Raw genomic sequence first — 19,167 nt, 5'->3', positions numbered from 1 at the left:
TGGGCTTACGAGTAATGTGACAAGTAATTGTGAAGACTAGACGCTTGCTTGTGAATAAAAAGGTTTTCTCGCACCAGCACCATCTCCTCCACCTCCCCATCATCTCTCTCTCTTCTCACTCCCTTGCACTTGCACACAGACATACACACACACACATATATATATATTGTCACTCTTTGTCAACTCCAACTTCTCCCATTAAAAAACCAAATGGGTTTAAATGCAAACCAACAAATGCTAGCAGACGTGATAGAAGGTAGACCCCTAATAACTCTTACATAATTTAAATAAACACTTAAATGCCATTCTTACCCAAGTCATGTTACTAGTTGGTATAATCAGATTTTAATAATTGTGAGGTCATTCTTGGAATCCTGAGAAAGGGATTATAGAGCATAATTTGGAATCTCATTAATCTTAATTGCAGTGAAGTAGTGATGGGGTCTAGCAGTCAAATGGTTAGGTTAGTTCCAATTGATAACTATCCACATTGAGGCTAATTAAATGGAAACTATTATTAGTCAGTTAGAGAGCTTGAATGCTTCCAATTGCCCAACCTACTACAGGATTAGTGTGTGTGGGTAGGGTACCCTCTCTTAACCACTCCCCTACCCCCTCTATTCATGTATCAAAATACTGTTCCAATAATGCTTGGGTTGTTGCCATAATCTACTTGACACAAATCCTCGACCATTGTTTTTCGAATGATTTGATTATTTCAATTTTTCGTCAACAGTTACTGCAATCAAGATTTACACGAGAGGTGAGCTTGTACACATCTTTGGTGTCAATTGCAATATGATCGAAACGGGGTCCATCTATGCATAATACTAACCTACCATGGGTCATGACCATCTTGTCAAGCCTTGCTGGTATTGCCGATGGCTCATGCCTTTTTGTATTTTCATATGTTTTGTAACATGACTAACATATGCCTTGCACTAGGCTGGCATATGTATTGCTCTAGGCAACGCATATGCATTGTAATGTGCCCTGTACATATATAGGTAGCTTCTTAAATAACTTCTTTTGGCACGGGCACGTAGATGTCATTATTTTCAACAAGTATGTCAGGTAAAAATATATGATGTTCCCTGTGAGAATAGGTGAAACAAAAACTTTGCATATATGTAGGAGTAAATGGTAAACTGAGTGGGAGACCCCCACTTCCCAAATATGGGGCAACCAAAGTGCCACAAACTTCTCTAGCTTTTAAAAAACTTCCTTAGTCATATGTTTGTTGTAATCCTGTAGCTTTCATTAATACCATCAGTATATTCAATCTTGAGTTCTTATGTGCTCCCATACTCTTTGTTGCTCGTCTTTGTAGCTATCTTTTGGTTTGTAAGATTACTTTGGTTGGCTAACTTGGGCCTAGAGTGTGCACAAATGCTTTACGCAACTTCAAAGAAAGTAAGGTCGTGACACCAGAGATCCCCCATGACACATCTAATTCCACAAGCCAAAGTTCAGATAATATATGGAAGAAATCGTACAGAAGCTTTCGTATGAAATCGAGAACTAAATAATAAAGATAAACAAAAATTTCTAAGCATCTAGTATCATCGATCATATTGTTTTGAAATATATAAGTCAAACCAACTTAACGAGTAAACTGAAACAATACATAATAAGTTAAAGCAGATGTTTCTCAAGCTAAGAGTAAACCCAAGCTTCCACAACAAAACTTATCTAAGAAATTCTCTAGGTATACCTGATGAGCTATTATTGCCTTCAACAAAGCTTAAGCAGATGCAGCTCCCTGAGCAGCAAGCCTCTTTCTGGCCTCTTCAATGATGGACAGCTTGATACCCTTGCCCTTAGGTAGGGAAATCCATGGCTTGGTTCCCTTGCCAATAGTGAAGACATTGCCCAGACGAGTAGCAAACTCGTGACCAGTAGAATCTTGGACATGGATTGTTTCGAAACTTCCCTTATGCTTCTCTCTGTTCTTGATAATTCCTACCCTTCCTCTGTTCCTTCCACCAGTCACCATAACAACATTTCCTACATCAAACTTGATGAAGTCAGTGATTTTGTTGGTCTCTAGGTCGAGTTTAATGGTGTCATTAGCCTTGATAAGTGGGTCAGGGTAGCGGATAGTGCGCCCATCGTATGTGTTAATGTAAGGGATCCCCTTTTGTCCAAACTGCACATTACGGACCTTGCAGAGCTTGAACTGCAAAAGAGAGGAATTTCAGAGATCAGTCCAAGATAATATTTTTTTCGTCTTATAAGTTAAATATATTACTGTTTATACTCATTAAACCAAAATTCTTCCTACTTCACCAAATCTATCAAAATATTATACTGTCAAACTAAAACCTAAAAAAAAAAAATATTGCATAATACAGATTCCCATAGTTTCAGATGTATACACCCAGAATACAAATTATAAGAACATACTAGTGATATCTTATTAAATTGGAGTGAATAATGTAGTTACAGACCTCCCTTTGGGTAGCTACAAATGATTCTGACACAGACGATACACAAAAAGAACGACATTTAACCATTTCTATTAGAATGTCACGTAAACAATCTAGAAAAGAACAACAGCTTGTCAAGAGAGAACAAAGGAGATTGTATAAAATTAGGTAACAAGGTTTAGAGCAAAACCTTAGCTTCTTCATCCTTAATTGAATGGAGACGGAAACGACCCTTGGTGTCATAGAGAAGACGGAAATTCTCATTTGTCTTTGGAATTGACACAACATCTGGTAAATGTATGAAAAGTGAGAAAAGCAACCAATGGTAGGACACAGTAAAAAAAAAGTGTTCAATAAGCAAAATAAGAGTACAGATATATATGTCTTGGTATGTTTACACATCTGAAGATTGAAAGAGACATGCGTCATACGAAGTACGTTCCAGGGATCAACATTGCCCAAATCAAGAATATTAAATTTACAGGTGTTCTTTTACAACTCTATGTTCCTATGGAAATGGTGGAGAAACTGATTGTTCTTTGTAGGATATTATCAGTTTCACTTCTGCGGACGCATCCCATATGAATTACAAAACATCTTCATCCTATGAATTCAGGGCGAATATCTTTAGAGAAGAATTAAGAATGAGAATGAGGTGGATCAAATAGACTTACCCATGAAGCCGGATGGGTATCTCTGATCTGTCCTCACCTTCCCATCAACCAAAATATGTCTTTGCATCAAAATGGCAACAACCTCCCTGTAAGTAAGAGCATACTTCAGCCTATTTCGCAAGATAAGAATCAAAGGCAGGCATTCTCTGGATTTGTGGGGTCCAGATGATGGTTTGGGAGCCTGCACAAGAGGATGTCTGCTATTAGAGACATAAAAACACATAAAGAAAAGGAATGAGTCAACATGAGAGTCCCGAACATACAAATGCACCGCCAAGTTTGTCGAGCATCCAATGCTTTGGGGCATTGAGCCTCTTCAAATGCTTCTTCAGTCCCCTAGCCTGAAATAAGTAAATCAAACAGCAGAAATGTAAGTTTCAAGAAAAAGATCAGCAGAAATTTATAAGAAACTACTACAATATTCTACCCTAAAATTTCAACACAAGCTTAGTTTATGTTCAGCTAACATATCACCACCTATATCACCTCTACAAGTTTCCCATTCCCCTCCAAAATTTGGAACTACAAAGTTCCCCAAAATGAATTTTACTCATACAAAATACCCTGCCACTATCCCGGCGGGGTATTTGGCCGGCTAAGAGTTATAGAGAGAAAGTACCCCGGCCGGGATTATGCCAGGATAGTGGCCTGGCATTTTCACATTTTCCATACTTATAACATCTTAGTTTTATCGCCCCCAATCCCACATTTCCCGTCTGATAAACCTCTATCTTACATTAGGTTTTCCTTCATATATACCTAAAATTATCCCTAAAGATGTATGGGAAGTATAAATCACCAGAGATCACTCATCATTTATTTCTTATTACAATCCAAATATAAAGATCTGAACTTTATACAGTCTACAAACAAAACATTGCACATCCGTACGACCCAGAAATCATTTTGTTTCAAAAACGAAACTTTCAAAATCTATATTCACTACAACATTACAAACTGGTAGGTCAATGAAAGGTTCTACGAACAAAATGAAATCACAACATTTTAAGTTTGAGATGTACAGTTTAAGGGAAAACAGACTTACCATGTTAGAGCTGTTTTTCTTCTTCTTCTTCTTCGACGCCTACTAATCCCCCGATCTTCTCTTCCGCCTCTGAGTAACTTCAACCCTCTTCTTCAAAGAAACCCTTAAAACCCTAACAAGCTTTATTCGATAATCCAAATAAATAATGAGACGATTTTGCCCTGTTAATTCTGGACGATATCACCCTTAGCGCAAAATTTAGGGGGGGTTAGTATGAATAAAATCGTGCCTCTAAACAAAAAGGCAGGCCTTTTAAGACTACTCAGAAATTCTTGAGGTATACTTCAATTTGAGCGGTTGGGGCCAAACAAATGATATCTGAGTTGGTAGTGCAACATACTCCAAAATTCTTGAGGTCATAGGTTTGGTTTCGAAAGAAGGTGAAAACTCATGGTTATTGAATTTTAGTTATTAAAGGTATAAATAAAATAAATTAGTCGGGGTTTAAGTATTTTGGTATGTTAGTTGGCCTTTAGACCCCTTTGGCTAGTTTGTAAGGGTTTTACTTAGGTGGTTATCTCGCTTATCATATCTGATGATGTAACAATGGCATTTAGTAACTGTCGTACTCCATTTCCCAAAAAATATTAAGCAGTTGGGTGGACCCTCAAATTAAGGCAGTCAAATAAGTCAATCGAGATTGTTTCTGATTGCTGGCCAGTCTTATGGGTCATATGCTTGAATGCATGGTCAGATTTCCCTTGTCGACAATCTTAAACACAACCAACTGACCCAAAAATAGGGCATAGAGTGGGCTTTGCAGCCCATGTTCACGGTTGTCCAACTCTAGCATCTCAAACCTACTTCGTGTCCCCTACATGCATGTGTGGTTCAACAACCTGGCTTGCAATTAAGCAGACGCGCAAGTAGACGCGTCCAATAGGCTGAACAATCTTGTCTTGGGTAACATGCTATCCTTACTTTTTTGTCGTGACCTGCACTTGTGTGTTAACGGGCCTAAGCATACTCGTATCGGGCCACAAATAGGTCACAACCATCTGGACAAAGAGACTACGATAGTCATTACAATAACATTGATACATCACTGAAATGTGATAGGCACGATAACCATAAAATTTAAATTCTTACACAAACGGGCCTAAAACCAAACTAAAACAACGGCCAAAAGCCAACTGATCAACGTGCCTAAAGCTCAACTAAACTACTTTATTTATACCTTTAGTAATAACCCAAGTTCAGTAAACTATGAATTTCAACTCCTGTGGAAATTGAAATTGAGACCTTCAGGGTGTCGGAGTTTACGCCAACACTATCGACCACCTGGACCAAGTGTTAACCAACCATCCGGGCCTTGACAGAGCTTTTTTTTATAGTGAGCCTTGACAGAGCTGGTCCGAGAGCCGGAGGGGGCCGACCTTTTTGCACACCCCTGCTTCGAGCAGCCGGGTATGGCGTCCCCTCCCCCCTTCTGACTTTCCCATGGCTTCAAAAAAAAGACTCGAGCCAGTAATGGAGTCTAGTTCATGGGCCATGGGCGGGTTAAATGGTGGATTGCAATTTTTACCGGTACTAGTAAAAAACCCGGTACTAGTAAAAAACCCGGTAGAAGAAGTAAAAAAAACTAGTTTATGATCATCTATTACGATCAGAGATGAAGATCAAGATGAAGTTAATGGTTAGGGTTTCGTTTCTACTTCGGATGTTACCCTTTTTTCTTCTCTTACCTTGTTCATTTGCTCAACAAAGCTTCGATGTTCGACACCATCTCTCCACTGTTACCAGGTTTTCATTCTCTCTCTAAGTTCCATTTCACGATAACTCAATGCTTCATATAATTTTGAATTCTGGGGTTTAGGTGGAATTTCCGAAATTAAGGTTAAATTTTCACATCTGAAATAACCGTCTTTAGTGGTTCATTTGATCTTTATCAACCAATAAGTGAAAGACCTAGAAATGGGTAATCTTAGGGTGAACAGGTCACTGAATAAACCCCACTTCTGTGGTGATCCTGTTCAAGGAATGAAATTTCGGTTTCGGTTAAGAGAAATTTAGTTAAATTTTTGGTTCAGTGGAAATTATAGTAGGCATGGAAAAAAGAAATATTTCAGTCATTTCGTCCGAAGTTTTTCGAAATTTAATTCCTTGCTTCTATGGTGCTCTTGTCTACTCATATATTTATTTGTTCTTGCAGATATGGTGTGGTAAAAGATATTGCTGACAATAACTTCGTGCCTCACAAAATCTCTGACGAGTGTATCCCAATCCATATAAATCTTGTGGTAATTTGATTTCATTAGTCATCTGTGATAACTCGCGTATGTTTGTTGTTCTTGATGTACATTACTTATTTTCGATGCACAGGCACGACATGGAACCCGTTCTCCGACAAAAAAACGAATTAAGGCGTTAGACAGGTTCGCAACTCGGTTGGAAACTCTTTTACACGAGACACGTAATGGAAGTTCGTCTTTGGAGAGAGTTCCTGCGTGGTTGCAAGGATGGGAGTCTCCATGGAAGGGAAAGAAGACGGGTGGAGAATTGATTAGGCAAGGAGAAGAGGAATTGTATGAACTTGGAATTCGTATAAGAGAAAAGTTCCCGACTTTGTTTGAGGACGATTATCACCCAGACATTTTTACAATAAAAGCAACACAGGTCAGGCTTTTACTTTTGTTCTTCATTTGCTTAGGAATAAATATTACTGTTAAATACTTGAGCAATAAAATTTTGATACTATTTTCATAACTTTCTGTCTGCAATCCCAGGTTTAGTCGCACCCAGATTGTCCTATACATGTTTCTTTTTTCCTTCCTCTCCTGGTTTCAATTATGATAAGCTTTGGACAGTTTGTGTAAATGCAATCGGATTACCACCCCCATATGCCAATATTTTTTTAAGCAATAACTTATTTTGTATGAGCTATATATATCTTAAAAGCAGCGTTATTTTTGCTGGATTTTGTGAATCTTAAATGGTATTTTTTTCTTAACGAGGCAGATTGCTCGAGCATCAGCTAGTGCTGTGGCGTTTGGAATGGGTCTTTTTAATGGGAGAGGAAATCTTGGACCTGGGCATCATCGTGCTTTTGCTGTAATCAGTGAGAGCCGTGCTAGTGATATAATGTTGAGATTTCATGATATATGTCAAAGCTACAAGGTATGTTTGTATAGGATCTCTCAGATGTAAGAGTTTGCAGCGAACAGATACACACCGTATAGTATATTTATGCTTCATAAAGGGAGAAAATGACGTTCTGTATTCTCATACTCACATATGCACCCATATGAGTCGAGGTTACTTCTTCTAGACTGGTACTCAAAGTAAAGAACCTACTACCTGTGAGATACCAATAAAGTACCCGTATTTTCTCCATGTTACATAGCTTTTGCCCATGTTACATAGTGTTTTTTCAAAGTCAAACTGTTTATCTGTTGCTCTATTTGTGCATCAATATCACAGAATTACAGGAAAAGCCAGGAACCTTCGGTTGAGAAGCTCAAGGAACCTATCTTGGACGAAATTTCCTCTGCACTGGTTACACGATACCAGATTAATTTCACAAGGCATGATATTTCTTCCCTTTGGTTTCTTTGCCAGCAGGTAACTATTTTATATTCATACCCCTTAACTTGCCTTTCTATCTTATTATTTTTCCTTAAGGAAGTTCTTTTGTAGGAGGCATCTTTGCTGGACATAACGAATCAAGCCTGTGCCCTTTTTACCCCTACTGAGGTAAGCCATATGCCTCCTTCTCCTTCAAATAAATGACCTTCAGCGTATGGAAACTCTCTACCATCACCTGTAGTCAAGGGTCCCTGGTACAGTCTCTCATGTCACTTAAATTGGGCATTTGAAATTTACCATGTAGTTTAAACATGATGTGGACCTTTAATGGTCTACCGATGCAACATTCTGTCACCGTTTCATGATTCTGCAGTTTATTGTTCCTCATACGAGAATTGCATGTATCTTTTAGGTTTCTCTGTTAGAGTGGACGGATGATTTGGAAGCATTTATATTGAAGGGTTATGGGGAAGCAATAAATTATCGCATGGGAGTACCTTTACTTCAAGATGTTGTTCAGTCAATGGAGCAAGCTATTAAAGCTAAAGAAGGTAAAATGCATTTGTCAGTGAATTTCAGATAGACTGCCTCAGGTGTTACTCATTCACTGCCTCTAAATGATGCTCAATCTTATTTAAATATCATAAGATCTCTCTTAGTAGCAAATATTTAGATATTGTGTTTGCTTGTCAAATTATAGTTGCCATTATTTCCACATTCAAGGGGTTTCCCACCCACCATAGCTATTCGTCTTCGTCATCGTTTTATTTTTCTTTCTTTCCCCTTCTAGAACAACAAACTCCAGGCACATACGAAAAGGCCCGACTTCGATTTGCCCATGCTGAGACTGTTGTACCGTTCTCCTGTTTGCTCGGTTTGTTTCGTGAAGGACTTGGTAAGCTCTTCTTCCTAAGACATCTGTCTAACTTCAGACTCTAAATTTGTAACATTTCATGAAAAGGACATTCTGTTTCTGAGGAAAGGCTTAGTCTTTTACTTACCTTTCCAATTCTCCGTTAAAAACGAAGCCGTCCACTGAATGAACAGATTCAACGAAAATACAACATGAGCAAGCTTTTGAACCACCTCCCAAGCCTCCTCAGAAACGCAAGTGGAGGGGAAGCACAGTGGCACCTTTTGCTGGAAACAATATTTTGGTTTTGTACAGTTGTGCAGCTAGCAAGAAAAACAAATATTTCGTTCAAGTATTACACAATGAAGTTTCGGTCCCCTTGCCGGTAAGCCTTACTTGAGCACATATCTCTATACACGATTTTGATGCATCTTCTACTCTGTAATCACTTATCCAAGAACACGACTACTGGTTGTCCCAACACACGAAGGGATTCTGAGTCCAATATATCTTTCTCTAAAGATCTATATATCCCTGGATTTTAAGTCCCTTCGAAGATTAGTCGATGTGATATTATATTTCTAATACTGCCTTATTTCTTCCTGAACTTTTGATGGCATTGTTTTGACACGAACCTTAACTTTCGCGTTATTTGTGGGTTGACAGGGTTGTGAAAATACTGATTTCTGCCCGTTTGAAGTTTTCAAGGTATTACTAGTTTACTGCAAAATCCCCAAACTTCATTATAAGCCTCTGTGTGTTCGAAAACATAAAAAATCTATACGCTTTTCGCAGGAAAAAATTGTCAAACCCCATTTGGGCCAGGACTACGATTTAATCTGCACCCCGAAGATTGAAGTACCAGAATCCACCACCTTTTCCATGAAGTTGTTTAAGTTTCTCAGCTCGCTGTTCTCTCAGAAGAAGAATGAAACTCACTCTGATAAAAGCAAGCTCGAGTTATGATGAAAGTTTCGTCACACGAAGAATGAATTCCCTTCATAGAGAAGTCATCATCTCTTTCAAGAATTCAAGTTTTCATCAACAAGCAAAAGGAATGCTTTCTTATCAGCAACTAGCAAGTGTTCGTAGCAGTAGCTAAAGCTCCAACACGATGAATGCTCGTGGCGAAACATATCCGTCTCGAAAGTTCAGATATCAGTGTGGCAGAAGCTTGTAATTTCTTACAGTTGTGGCTGGTTTTTTAGAGTCCATGTACTAACTACTAATTTCAGCGTCTATTAAGTTGGTTTAAAAGTGACAAGGTATTTTGAGAAGTTTTGTTACGAGTACAGTAGTACTAACTTCTTATTTGTCAGAGGAAGAAGAGAATTTCAATTCCCACACCACATGCTTTCTAATTTTCTCTCTCTTTTCTCACACGCATGTTGATTTTTCTCTCTAACTTTCTCTCTCCTCTCTAGTCTCTCTCTCTCTCTCTCTCTCTCTCTCTCTCTCTCATACACCATATATGATTGAAAATCTTTTTTTATTAATCAACTTCATCTCAACGACTCAACCCAAACGGATTATTTCCTATTGGGAATCAATACTAAATTTAAGCAACTAAAAATTTCATTGATATTCTTACCAAAGCCAAAAATCTCTCATTAAAGTAACAAATAAGTTTATTAATACATTCATCCCATCATAATGATAACCCACCCAACCGCACCCAAAATTCTCTCACTAAAACTCTTCTTCTTACAAGAGTAATAATGGTGAAGATGAACAAAGAACGAAAAACGAGTACGGGTCGAAAAAAAATCCCAATACAAAAGATTGAAATCAAAGCAAATAGACAAGTTACTTTCTCAAAAAGAAGAGCTGGTCTTATAAAAAAGGCAAGTGAATTATGCATATTATGCAATGTTGAAATTGCATTAATAGTTTTTTCTCCTGCTGGTAAAGCTTATACATTTGGTCACCCAAGTATCGAATCGATTTTAGATCGATTCTTGAATCGAGGTGAAGTGTTCGGTCCTTCTTCGCAGAACAATCCACATGGGTATCACCAACAGCAGCAGCAGAAACATATGGAGGTTGTTAATCAATTGGAATATGAGAAGAAGAGAGGAGAAGCAATAAAAAAGTTGATAAAATATAGTAATGGTGATGATAATAGGTTTTGGTGGGAAGCACCTATTGAGGATATGGATCTGTCCGAGTTAGTACATATGAGAGCAGCCATTGAAGAATTGAAAAACAAGGTTATGCAAAGAGTTCATAATATTAATATGAATGGAGCTTCTTCTTCTTCCTCGATGATTACAACGATGCCGTTGATTGTGAATCCCATTGGTTCGATCATACCCTTTGATAACAATAGTGATATTCATCAAAACTTGACACAATGCACTTCAATCGGTTCGATTATACCCTTTGATAATAGTAGTAATATTCATGAAAACTCGACACAATGCAATTCGTCAATTGTTCATTCAGATAACTTCGACTTTTAGTTTAGGAGTAGTTTAGTTTTTCAATCTTTTTTAGTTGATTTATCGCTTAATTATTTCATTGAAGTTCATGAATTTATGAAAAGTATTAGTAGTTATGAATAACTTGTTCTTGTTATTTATTTATTTATTTATTGATTCTACAAGAAACAGAGATGAAATGGAAACTACTCTGTTAAAAGAACAAAATTTTAAATGTAACTGTTAGAGAAATTACAGTATAAAATGAAAATGGAAGCAAAATAGAATTGTAAATCTATATCCCCAGTCATGGTTTTTCTTCTTTTAACAAAATACCCAATAACCACTTCCATTGGCCTCAGTTAAAGGTCTGTCACCTTTGATCTTCCCAAATCAAGACGACAAGTTTTCTCGTGTCAGTAATCGTAACGTTTTGTTGAGTTTCTCGTGAAGGTTGAAGAAAGTAAACTTGCCGAGTAATGGAAACCAAGCTTTTTTTCGGGGTGGGTTGTCCAGTTAGTTGAATCTATAATGTGGCTACGTTTTTTTATTGCTCGGGACACTGACCTTGTTGAAGACAACAAACGGATTCATGTACCACTGCCATGTCTGAAAACAAAATTTGGTGCATCAGGCGAAGCTCCACCGATGATGAGGATTGACATTCCCTCTGCGTGTTCTTCGTTTTGAAAGACCCCGACCCCTTAATTGCCGAATTCTCAATCTGATACAGTAGATGAAGTACAGATTATATAAGTAAAGAAAAGCAAGTTCCTAGTAGCTGAAAAACGTCTAATGCATTCATAATTTTGTTTTGATTTCTTATCTTTTCTTGCTTTGGTACCAAGCGATGTTTCAGTTTAAACAAGCACGAAGTTCTATTATCAACTTCACCCGAGTTTAATGTAGAATTGATCTTCTAGAGCTCATCCGGATTCGATCAAAAACTGATATTTTGGCTCGACTTTATTTGTTATCTCTTTTCCGGGTTCTCTTTCTATCTTTATGTCAAATAATGTGGAGAAAGTAATAATTGACATACCAGGTTTGTTCTAAATGAGTTTGCTAGACCTTTCCTAGGTGTGCTTCTGCTAAGGAAGAGTTAAGATCCTCTCTGGACTGTGATCGCCTACTCTGAAGCTTCATCTGGCTTCTATGAGGACTCCAAAAAGAACCTACACCATTATTCTCGAATTGCATCTGTCCCAAGCTACCTGACGAATAACTATGTGATACGCCAACACCTGATGGGTTTAAGGAAGAACCCCCGAGCTGAATGTTGCTGTTCCCTGTGCTGAATGGTCTCTGCCTAGATCCAGCAATTGTAGGACTCAGTGGCATCTTTCCTCTTCCATCTCCTGAAAAGCCACAAATGGAATAGTTTAGAAGCGTGCCACTATAATTCATGAACAAACAGCAAGCTAATGGTAACTGCTATTACTTCCTCGTCATTTTGGATGTTATAGGCGGGTATAGCTTATACATTTGACACGGAGTGCTTTAACTATTTATGTACTGATCAGACAAAATATTTGCAAGGAATCATACTGAAAAAAAGTTATATACCTGAGTTGATAGGACTCCAATGCCGCAAACCAAAAGGAGAAGGAATATTGAGCACAGTTGAACTGTTGTGTCTAATAAGTGGTAAATAAGGCCCACGGAAAAATCTAGGTGTACAGTTCCAAAGCCAAGACAAGGCACAAACAAGGAGTACCAGAGAGACGAACAACATAACATATAGAAAAATAGGGTCTATCTTCATTTGGAGAATCTTATAGCTACGAAGCTCGATTGCATTTGAAAATGTTTGCCCAGAATTTAGTAGAGCAACTCCAAGTGTCCAAGTAATACTTCCAGAACCAACAATTACTTGACTATCCTTAATGTGCAAGCCCTCTCTCATTAATGACACAATATACGGTGCCCTAAAGCAATACTGTTCTATAAAAGGCTGAGGAGGAACACTGTCCCTTGCAACTTCCCATATTTGTTCACAGAACTCCTGACCCTTCTTCAGCACATTATCGAGGGTGGGTGTTGAAGTCAAGTTAAAAAATCGAAATACCACAAAGAATCCGGAAATAGCATAGAACTGCCCATGAGGATGAGGCAAACCATCGGTAAGAGCACAGGGTTGTAGCTCACAATCAACTCCTGGTTTTAGTCCTAACCACTCGGATAGATTGACAGTTACTTTGGCAAGTGCACTACATTCTCCCCAGTTGGGAGCACCAATCAACTGAAGATTTATCTTTCCTCCTTTACTCGTATTGCTTTCCCCGATCGTGGGACTCCCACCTTCATCATTAAGTGTGGAGCACTGTGAACACACATATTTCTCTTTGTATCCAGTCTGCAAGCATGGATGCTTAAGCTCTATATTCCCATTAACTAGATCCTTGCTAGTAACTCCAGGAAGTCTCTTTAGTAGATAAACAACAGATTTATCAAAGGCATCATTCAAACCATAACCTGAGAGAGAATAGGCACTAAGATGATGATTAATAGCTCCGATACTTAGGTTTAAACTAGTCTCTTTGGGTACAAGTTCCTTGGTCTCAAAAGTAACTTGCAAAGATGAACCCCCCAAGTCAAGTGCACCAAATGTTTCTTTTGGGGGTACCGACCCAAGCATCTCCATGTGATAATTAAGAGCTATCCATCCATAATAAGCTTCCTCTGTTCCAGTTATAATTTTAACCCAATCTCTCTGACACAAAAATGATGAATTCTTTAATATGGACCATGCATTATCAAGAAGCCACTCTGAATCAGAGCTTGGTAGCCTCCGCACTCCACCCGTTGCATAAAGGAAGACAGAAGTACTTTTATGAGCATAGCTTGGTATCTGCTTTTCTGCCCACCAAAGAAGCGGGTTTATTGCTTCGCTCAAACCAGATACATTCTTCACTAGCTTATCAAGCCCCGGCTCAGTCTCCATTCGTTGGTAGGCACGCCCACTCGTTGAACTCGATTTACTTTGTCCACCTTCAGATAATGATCTCAACACAATGGGGAGATTTTCATTTTTGTTGGGATTGATCGACGATTCATATACATAAACACGAGTTCCGGTGCTTCCACAATCAAGTACCACATAAAATTGCGATCCTTTCTGGGACCAGAAATTGTTAAAATATCTTGCACATAAAAAGATAAGTGTAAAAAACAGTACTAGGCAGATTATACCCATAATTGTTCGAACAAATTTCTTTCTTATAAATGGAATACCGGGAGAAACTTTGGACTTCGAAAAACTTGAACCGCCACTTTCCCTCTGTAGAGAACGAGGCAAATCCCTCTGGGTTCCATTTTGATCTGATTCAAGGTCAAAATCAGCTCCGTCTGGATCAAGTCTGCGATAAGTTGAGAAGTCCTGATGGGAGGCAGACATTCGCATATTATTCTTTTGTCTTTGACTGGAAAAAGCAAAACCGTGGCCGATGCCTACTCGAGATGGTGCCCCAGATGAAACGGACGGTCCAGCTGGAGAATGTGAGTCGGCTTTATAACTATCATCATCAGAGAAAATATTGGTAGTTCTGCTAAAAGCCATTTCGACACAACCCTCACTTGCTATAAATAAAAGTCATTCCATCTCGAAGACAGACAGATCACAAAGAAACACGAAATCCCGCTCTATACTAAGAACTTCATTACCCAGTTAAAAGATGGAGTTCTGTAAATTTTAGCAACAACCGTAGCTGCGAATACAAAAAATAAACAAAAGGAAGAGTAAAATCACTAAGCCAATTTTGTGGCTAAATTTCATTTAATATAATCTAAGAACATCTAGATGGAACTAAGAACTCGTGATAGTCCCACATCGCTCATGAGAGTGTCCGGAGCCTGACCTATAGATGAATGCTCAAGCCTAGTAAGTGTCGAGGCCTTTTGGGAGGGCTCGTGGAACCTTCGCCAATAACAAAACCCCGAACCTTTGTGTGGTGGTAGAAGCGAGGCAATATCGACAACTGCTAATGCTTGAGGGATAATCTTATATCCCACGACTAAATACTAATCATTTGGAGTTTAGTTTCACGAGGTGGGTGCCAATCATCAATGTAATTATCTTAGGGTATTATTCTTGATCAAACACATTGATTGATCTAGAACTGTAAGTCACAACCTAATGAAAAAGAAGAAAAGGGTAACCTAGATTCTGCAACATTTCGTCATCTAGCTTTGTGTTCTTAAAAACTAATCATCTAGAACACCACTGAGCTTACAGGAATTTAAGAACAGAGTATTTACAGATCTACATAAAAAGTTCGATTTCTACTGAAAATAAGTTATACCCAGATGATAAAATGTAAAGATAGATCTGAAAAGTAAAATTTACAGTTATTAATTGAAGAATGGAAGAACTTACATAAGCAATCGAAATCGTGTAATTGAGTGATTCGATTTGGTTTCAGTACTGAGAGACAATTGGCAATAAGTTTGGGCAGATCGAATGCGTTATTGGTTCAGTCAAAGAGACTCCAGAAATCCAAGTGAATCTTCTCTTTCTCTCTCAAGAAAAGATGGAAGGAAGATTCTCTTTCTCTCTCTAAAAAAAGAAGTGGGTGTAGATCGAAATTGAGGAAGAAGGACTAGTTATGCAGAGTTAAACCACCACCACCACCATCACCCACACTTCCTCCCACTCTCAACTCCTCTGTTTACTTCTAAAATTCCTTTTTGAATCCCATTTTATTTTCTAATTTTTTTTTTTTTATTAATATTATATTTTACAACAAGTAATTTAATATTAATTCTACGGTTTTTTGAGCTTACCCCCTCATCATTATTTGTTAATTGTCTCATAAATTGAGTTTACCCCCTTAGATTTACTATTTTTGACAAAAACACAAAGGTTGTGTTTGGCGTACGTGAAATAAATATGACTATCAATACCAATTATCCTTCAATATGATTCCTCGTAGTTATTCCACCTTACTTTTATTGTTTGATTTGGTCGGTAATCAGATTAGTAAAGATTGATTTTGGTTGTAATTTGTGATTTTATCATCCCATGCTAAATATGTCCTTAGTAGTTTTGCTAAAAATATTAAATTCAAGGGGTAAGCTCAATTACTAATTACTGAAGCGGGTGAACTCAATTACTGATTAGTTTTGAGGGGGTAAGCCCAGAAAACCCTTAATTCTATTTTGGCCCTCTAAAGATGACAGACTCACTAAAATGGCTCCCTAAATATATTGAACTTTCATTTTGGCCCCCTTTTAATTTTTTCTGTTAATCAACTTTAACTGCTGAGGAAGTAGTGGTGGTAGGAGAGATAACTAAATCTTTTTTTGAATGATGGTCGTCGATGACCGACCAACTTCCGACGACTAGTAAGAAGAAAATGACAAAAGATTAGGAGTAAAAAATTTAGAAGAGGGGTAGAAAATGAAAAAAAAAGTTAAAGTGGCTAATAAAAAAAAAGATCAAAAAGGGATTAAAATGGAAGTTGGTGATCTTTTAGGAGGTCATTTTGGTGAGGTGGTGATCTTTAGGGAGCCAAAATGAACTTAACTTTTTTTTTAGGGTAACCTCTGAATAATGTATATAAACCCTTAGTCTTCAAAATTGTTTAACTCTCATTTTTTTTATATGGAGTAAATAGAAACGGATACGTGAAAGCCAATAAATTTTGAAGAATCAAGTTCTAAAATAGCATTAAATTCTGTTTAAATAATTAAATGTAAATATAAAGTTAAAATTAATAAATGAAGGCGATGAAAAGTAAAATAGATAGTTGAAGAGGAAATCGCAAAGAAAAAAAGGAGCCGTAAATATGGGATCTTGTTTAGCACACTAAATTTGCACCACTTAAATGGACTTCCACACTTTTTCCATTTTTTAAGTTTTGAATTTCCATTCATATTGTGACTCAATATTGAAATGCATAATTTTTATTTTATAACCCACTTTGTTACATTTTATTGACATAGCATCATGTTATCTCTCATATTGTCTAATGCACTTGGGGTTCTTGATAGTGTTAGTAAGCCTCCCAACATTTAATCTTTAAAATTTGTTACTTTGTCATACTATATTTCTTCTTTGGGTGTTCCTAATTGTCTTTACGGTTGTTATCGGAACAATGAATTTCTATGTATTACATGAGAAGTTAATGGTTTATTTGAAATATTTCAATCGATTCAAAAATTAATTAAGTTGTTGTTGGGTATTTAAATTGCAAATCGTTTATTATCTCAGTTTCCATCTAATGATTTCTTTTTTACAAAAATAATAAAGATTGCAAAATAGAAAATAAGTAACACGAAAATGGCCTGAATATAAGAAATGCTTATAGCACGTAAATGTGTGGGTGTGTTTCTAAAAAAATTTGACATTTTTATTCGTCTAAAATTCATATTAAATCTTTAATTTCGCAACTAATTAATCCACTCTTTTTCTTTTCAAAGCAATCATAATCTTTGTATCCAAACAGAAAGGCAGTCCTCAACACAACCACCATGTATTTGTATGGTACATGTACTCCGTGTGAGTTTGAGATTCCTCTACAATACCATACCATACCATGTAATAAAAAACAACTCTTCTACTTAGATTTTAGGTAGTCCAATCAAAGAATATATATAGCCATGCAGAAGTCCATATTGATGTTTGTTGTTGATTCAGTTATTATATGATGATGCTTCTAATTTGTAGTAAGCAACAGAAATGGTGGTGATCATCACCTTTGATCTCCAACTACTGTCCTTCTAAACGTATAACCAAGTAGTATCAGATCACATATCATAATATCAAATGAAATACATAAAGTACCAATTTCACAAGGAGAAATACCAAAAACGTAAGATTATTTTGAGAAGAATCAGAAAAATGGCAACAATTGTACGAAGAAACTAGAAAGTTGTTAATTTTAAGAGGGCTAATAAGGTGGTGTTTGTTTCTTTTCTTACAAACTCAGATCTGACTCATATAAGTGGTTTGATTCGGGATGATTTCGGAATGTTAGTTTTTGTCTGACTCGTCTGGTTTTGGGTCCCTTTTGAGTTTTCCCATAAAAGAAGTCTGAATTAAGAGACCATTGTCTGAAATATTCTGAAATGACTATTGGTACCTCTGACAAAAACAAGGCAGATTAAGATTAGACAGGTTCTAAGACACAACAAACATATGGTGAAACTTTTACTTGCAACTTCTAATAGGTTCTTGAACATCGCAAGCTGTCTAACGGGCAAACTACGTAATGTTTTTTTTTATCGAATCAATTAAATGCGGGAATGTGTACACATAGAACCATACCTCGTGAAGGATTCAAGCTTCATATTTGTAGCTCATTGTTTAACAGGAAGTATAATGTCGAGGTTCTTTTCAAGTAGCCATCCTCTGGGATAAGCGAGATTGGGGGATTCCAAATGGAGATCCCAATTCATCACTCTTGAACAATCTTCAGGCAAGCCTTCAATTTGATTTTCATCTTCCAGTACATTTTTCTTTTATCGTAAATGCAGGAATGCTAAGGGCCTATTTGCAATCCACAACCAAATTACCTCCAAAAGATACATTTTCCTTTTGGGGCCTCAAACGTCAACTACTGTTTAAATGCTGCTGCAGAAGGGTGGAATAACACCACATTGTGGAAGACAAAGACAACAAATTGATATATATATATATAGAAATTGATCTCCCAGAAGTTAGTTCGTTCTGAAATCCTTTCTACTCCAACCTATATGATTGTGCATTGGTCTTACCTTTCTAGCAAGCACATATGAGGATAGGCAATCATTACACTATTTTTTTTTTATCCATGTATAAGTTCCGATATGCCCGATTTGCAGAGAAAAAAAATAAAAGGTTTGTAATTGAAAAGGAGATGTCTTTTGGAGTATGAACGTCTCCATGCTTTTCATTTCGAAGGTTTTAATTCTTTAAGAATTGGAGGGTTTTAGGTTCTGAAATGCAGTCCCTAGCTAGATGGATTTGAACCACTTCATAATGTTTACGTGGCTCTATCTATATTTGTGCTCGTTCAGCACCTGTCTTGTTCATCTCTTCTCTTTTTCTACTTTTGTTTCAGCTAATTCCCGCTCTCCTTCCCGATGTATCTCTTTTTGTTCAATCAAAGAAACAGAATGAAAAGATATATATTGGATGCATAGGAAGGATAGTATTTATACCTGATATATCATCAAAAGTAGCATACGCCATCACAAGTAATAACATATTACAAGCAAGATGCATAAGTGAATTTATGAA

At 37.2% G+C, this 19,167-nt stretch overlaps 4 protein-coding genes and 1 long non-coding RNA gene across 5 annotated transcripts; 2 read left to right on the top strand and 3 right to left on the bottom strand.

The window, feature by feature from the left end:
* Positions 1 to 1,545: 1,545 nt before the first annotated feature.
* LOC147546748 (Ribosomal protein S4 (RPS4A) family protein) lies at positions 1,546 to 4,468 on the bottom strand. Its single transcript, XM_086674075.1, has 5 exons — positions 4,149 to 4,468; positions 3,367 to 3,444; positions 3,104 to 3,284; positions 2,620 to 2,717; positions 1,546 to 2,179 (listed from the first exon to the last, which is right to left on the bottom strand). Exons 1-5 carry the CDS (start codon positions 4,149 to 4,151, stop codon positions 1,745 to 1,747), a joined length of 795 nt encoding a protein of 264 aa, XP_086530201.1. The 5' UTR covers positions 4,152 to 4,468; the 3' UTR covers positions 1,546 to 1,744.
* Positions 4,469 to 5,506: 1,038 nt separating this feature from the next.
* Positions 5,507 to 9,872, top strand: LOC147546747 (uncharacterized). Its single transcript, XM_086632311.1, has 11 exons — positions 5,507 to 5,891; positions 6,301 to 6,388; positions 6,471 to 6,764; positions 7,107 to 7,265; positions 7,569 to 7,709; positions 7,785 to 7,841; positions 8,086 to 8,224; positions 8,464 to 8,568; positions 8,721 to 8,911; positions 9,193 to 9,234; positions 9,322 to 9,872. The coding sequence occupies exons 1-11, from the start codon at positions 5,761 to 5,763 to the stop codon at positions 9,490 to 9,492; spliced, it is 1,518 nt and encodes a 505-aa protein (XP_086488437.1). The 5' UTR covers positions 5,507 to 5,760; the 3' UTR covers positions 9,493 to 9,872.
* A 372-nt stretch (positions 9,873 to 10,244) lies between these two features.
* On the top strand, positions 10,245 to 10,988 carry LOC147546746 (agamous-like MADS-box protein AGL61). Its single transcript, XM_086635934.1, has one exon. It carries the CDS (start codon positions 10,245 to 10,247, stop codon positions 10,986 to 10,988), a length of 744 nt encoding a protein of 247 aa, XP_086492060.1.
* Positions 10,989 to 11,080: 92 nt separating this feature from the next.
* LOC147546745 (putative apyrase 7) lies at positions 11,081 to 15,754 on the bottom strand. Its single transcript, XM_086632309.1, has 4 exons — positions 15,322 to 15,754; positions 12,513 to 14,653; positions 11,989 to 12,304; positions 11,081 to 11,670 (listed from the first exon to the last, which is right to left on the bottom strand). The coding sequence occupies exons 2-3, from the start codon at positions 14,503 to 14,505 to the stop codon at positions 12,012 to 12,014; spliced, it is 2,286 nt and encodes a 761-aa protein (XP_086488435.1). The 5' UTR covers positions 14,506 to 14,653; positions 15,322 to 15,754; the 3' UTR covers positions 11,081 to 11,670; positions 11,989 to 12,011.
* A 1,632-nt stretch (positions 15,755 to 17,386) lies between these two features.
* LOC147546744 (uncharacterized) lies at positions 17,387 to 19,076 on the bottom strand. The gene is made up of 2 exons (XR_015223075.1): positions 18,214 to 19,076; positions 17,387 to 17,666 (listed from the first exon to the last, which is right to left on the bottom strand). It is a non-coding gene; the product is annotated as an uncharacterized LOC147546744 (long non-coding RNA).
* Between the last annotated feature and the right edge of the window lie 91 nt (positions 19,077 to 19,167).

This window comes from Eschscholzia californica, unplaced genomic scaffold (genome assembly GCF_041429995.1).
Source record: "Eschscholzia californica isolate CP2 unplaced genomic scaffold, dmEscCali1.0.p SCAF_4, whole genome shotgun sequence".
NCBI classification, from domain to species: domain Eukaryota; kingdom Viridiplantae; phylum Streptophyta; class Magnoliopsida; order Ranunculales; family Papaveraceae; genus Eschscholzia; species Eschscholzia californica.
Note: the sequence above shows the minus strand (reverse complement) of the source record. Positions and strands in the feature narration are given on the sequence as shown.

Excerpts from the sequence above, each read along its gene's own strand:
- LOC147546748 (XM_086674075.1), bottom strand. Across the intron at positions 3,285-3,366 it reads ACAAACTTGGCGGTGCATTT|GCTCCCAAACCATCATCTGG; the intron begins GTATGTTCGGGA and ends CCTCTTGTGCAG. Across the intron at positions 2,718-3,103 it reads ATACCCATCCGGCTTCATGG|ATGTTGTGTCAATTCCAAAG; the intron begins GTAAGTCTATTT and ends TACATTTACCAG.
- LOC147546747 (XM_086632311.1), top strand. The coding sequence starts at position 5,761 with ATGAAGATCAAGATGAAGTTAATGGTTAGGGTTTCGTTTCTACTTCGG. Across the intron at positions 6,389-6,470 it reads CAATCCATATAAATCTTGTG|GCACGACATGGAACCCGTTC; the intron begins GTAATTTGATTT and ends TTCGATGCACAG. Across the intron at positions 8,569-8,720 it reads TTTGTTTCGTGAAGGACTTG|ATTCAACGAAAATACAACAT; the intron begins GTAAGCTCTTCT and ends CTGAATGAACAG.
- LOC147546746 (XM_086635934.1), top strand. The coding sequence starts at position 10,245 with ATGGTGAAGATGAACAAAGAACGAAAAACGAGTACGGGTCGAAAAAAA.
- LOC147546745 (XM_086632309.1), bottom strand. The coding sequence starts at position 14,505 with ATGGCTTTTAGCAGAACTACCAATATTTTCTCTGATGATGATAGTTAT. Across the intron at positions 12,305-12,512 it reads TTGGAGTCCTATCAACTCAG|GAGATGGAAGAGGAAAGATG; the intron begins GTATATAACTTT and ends GTGGCTTTTCAG.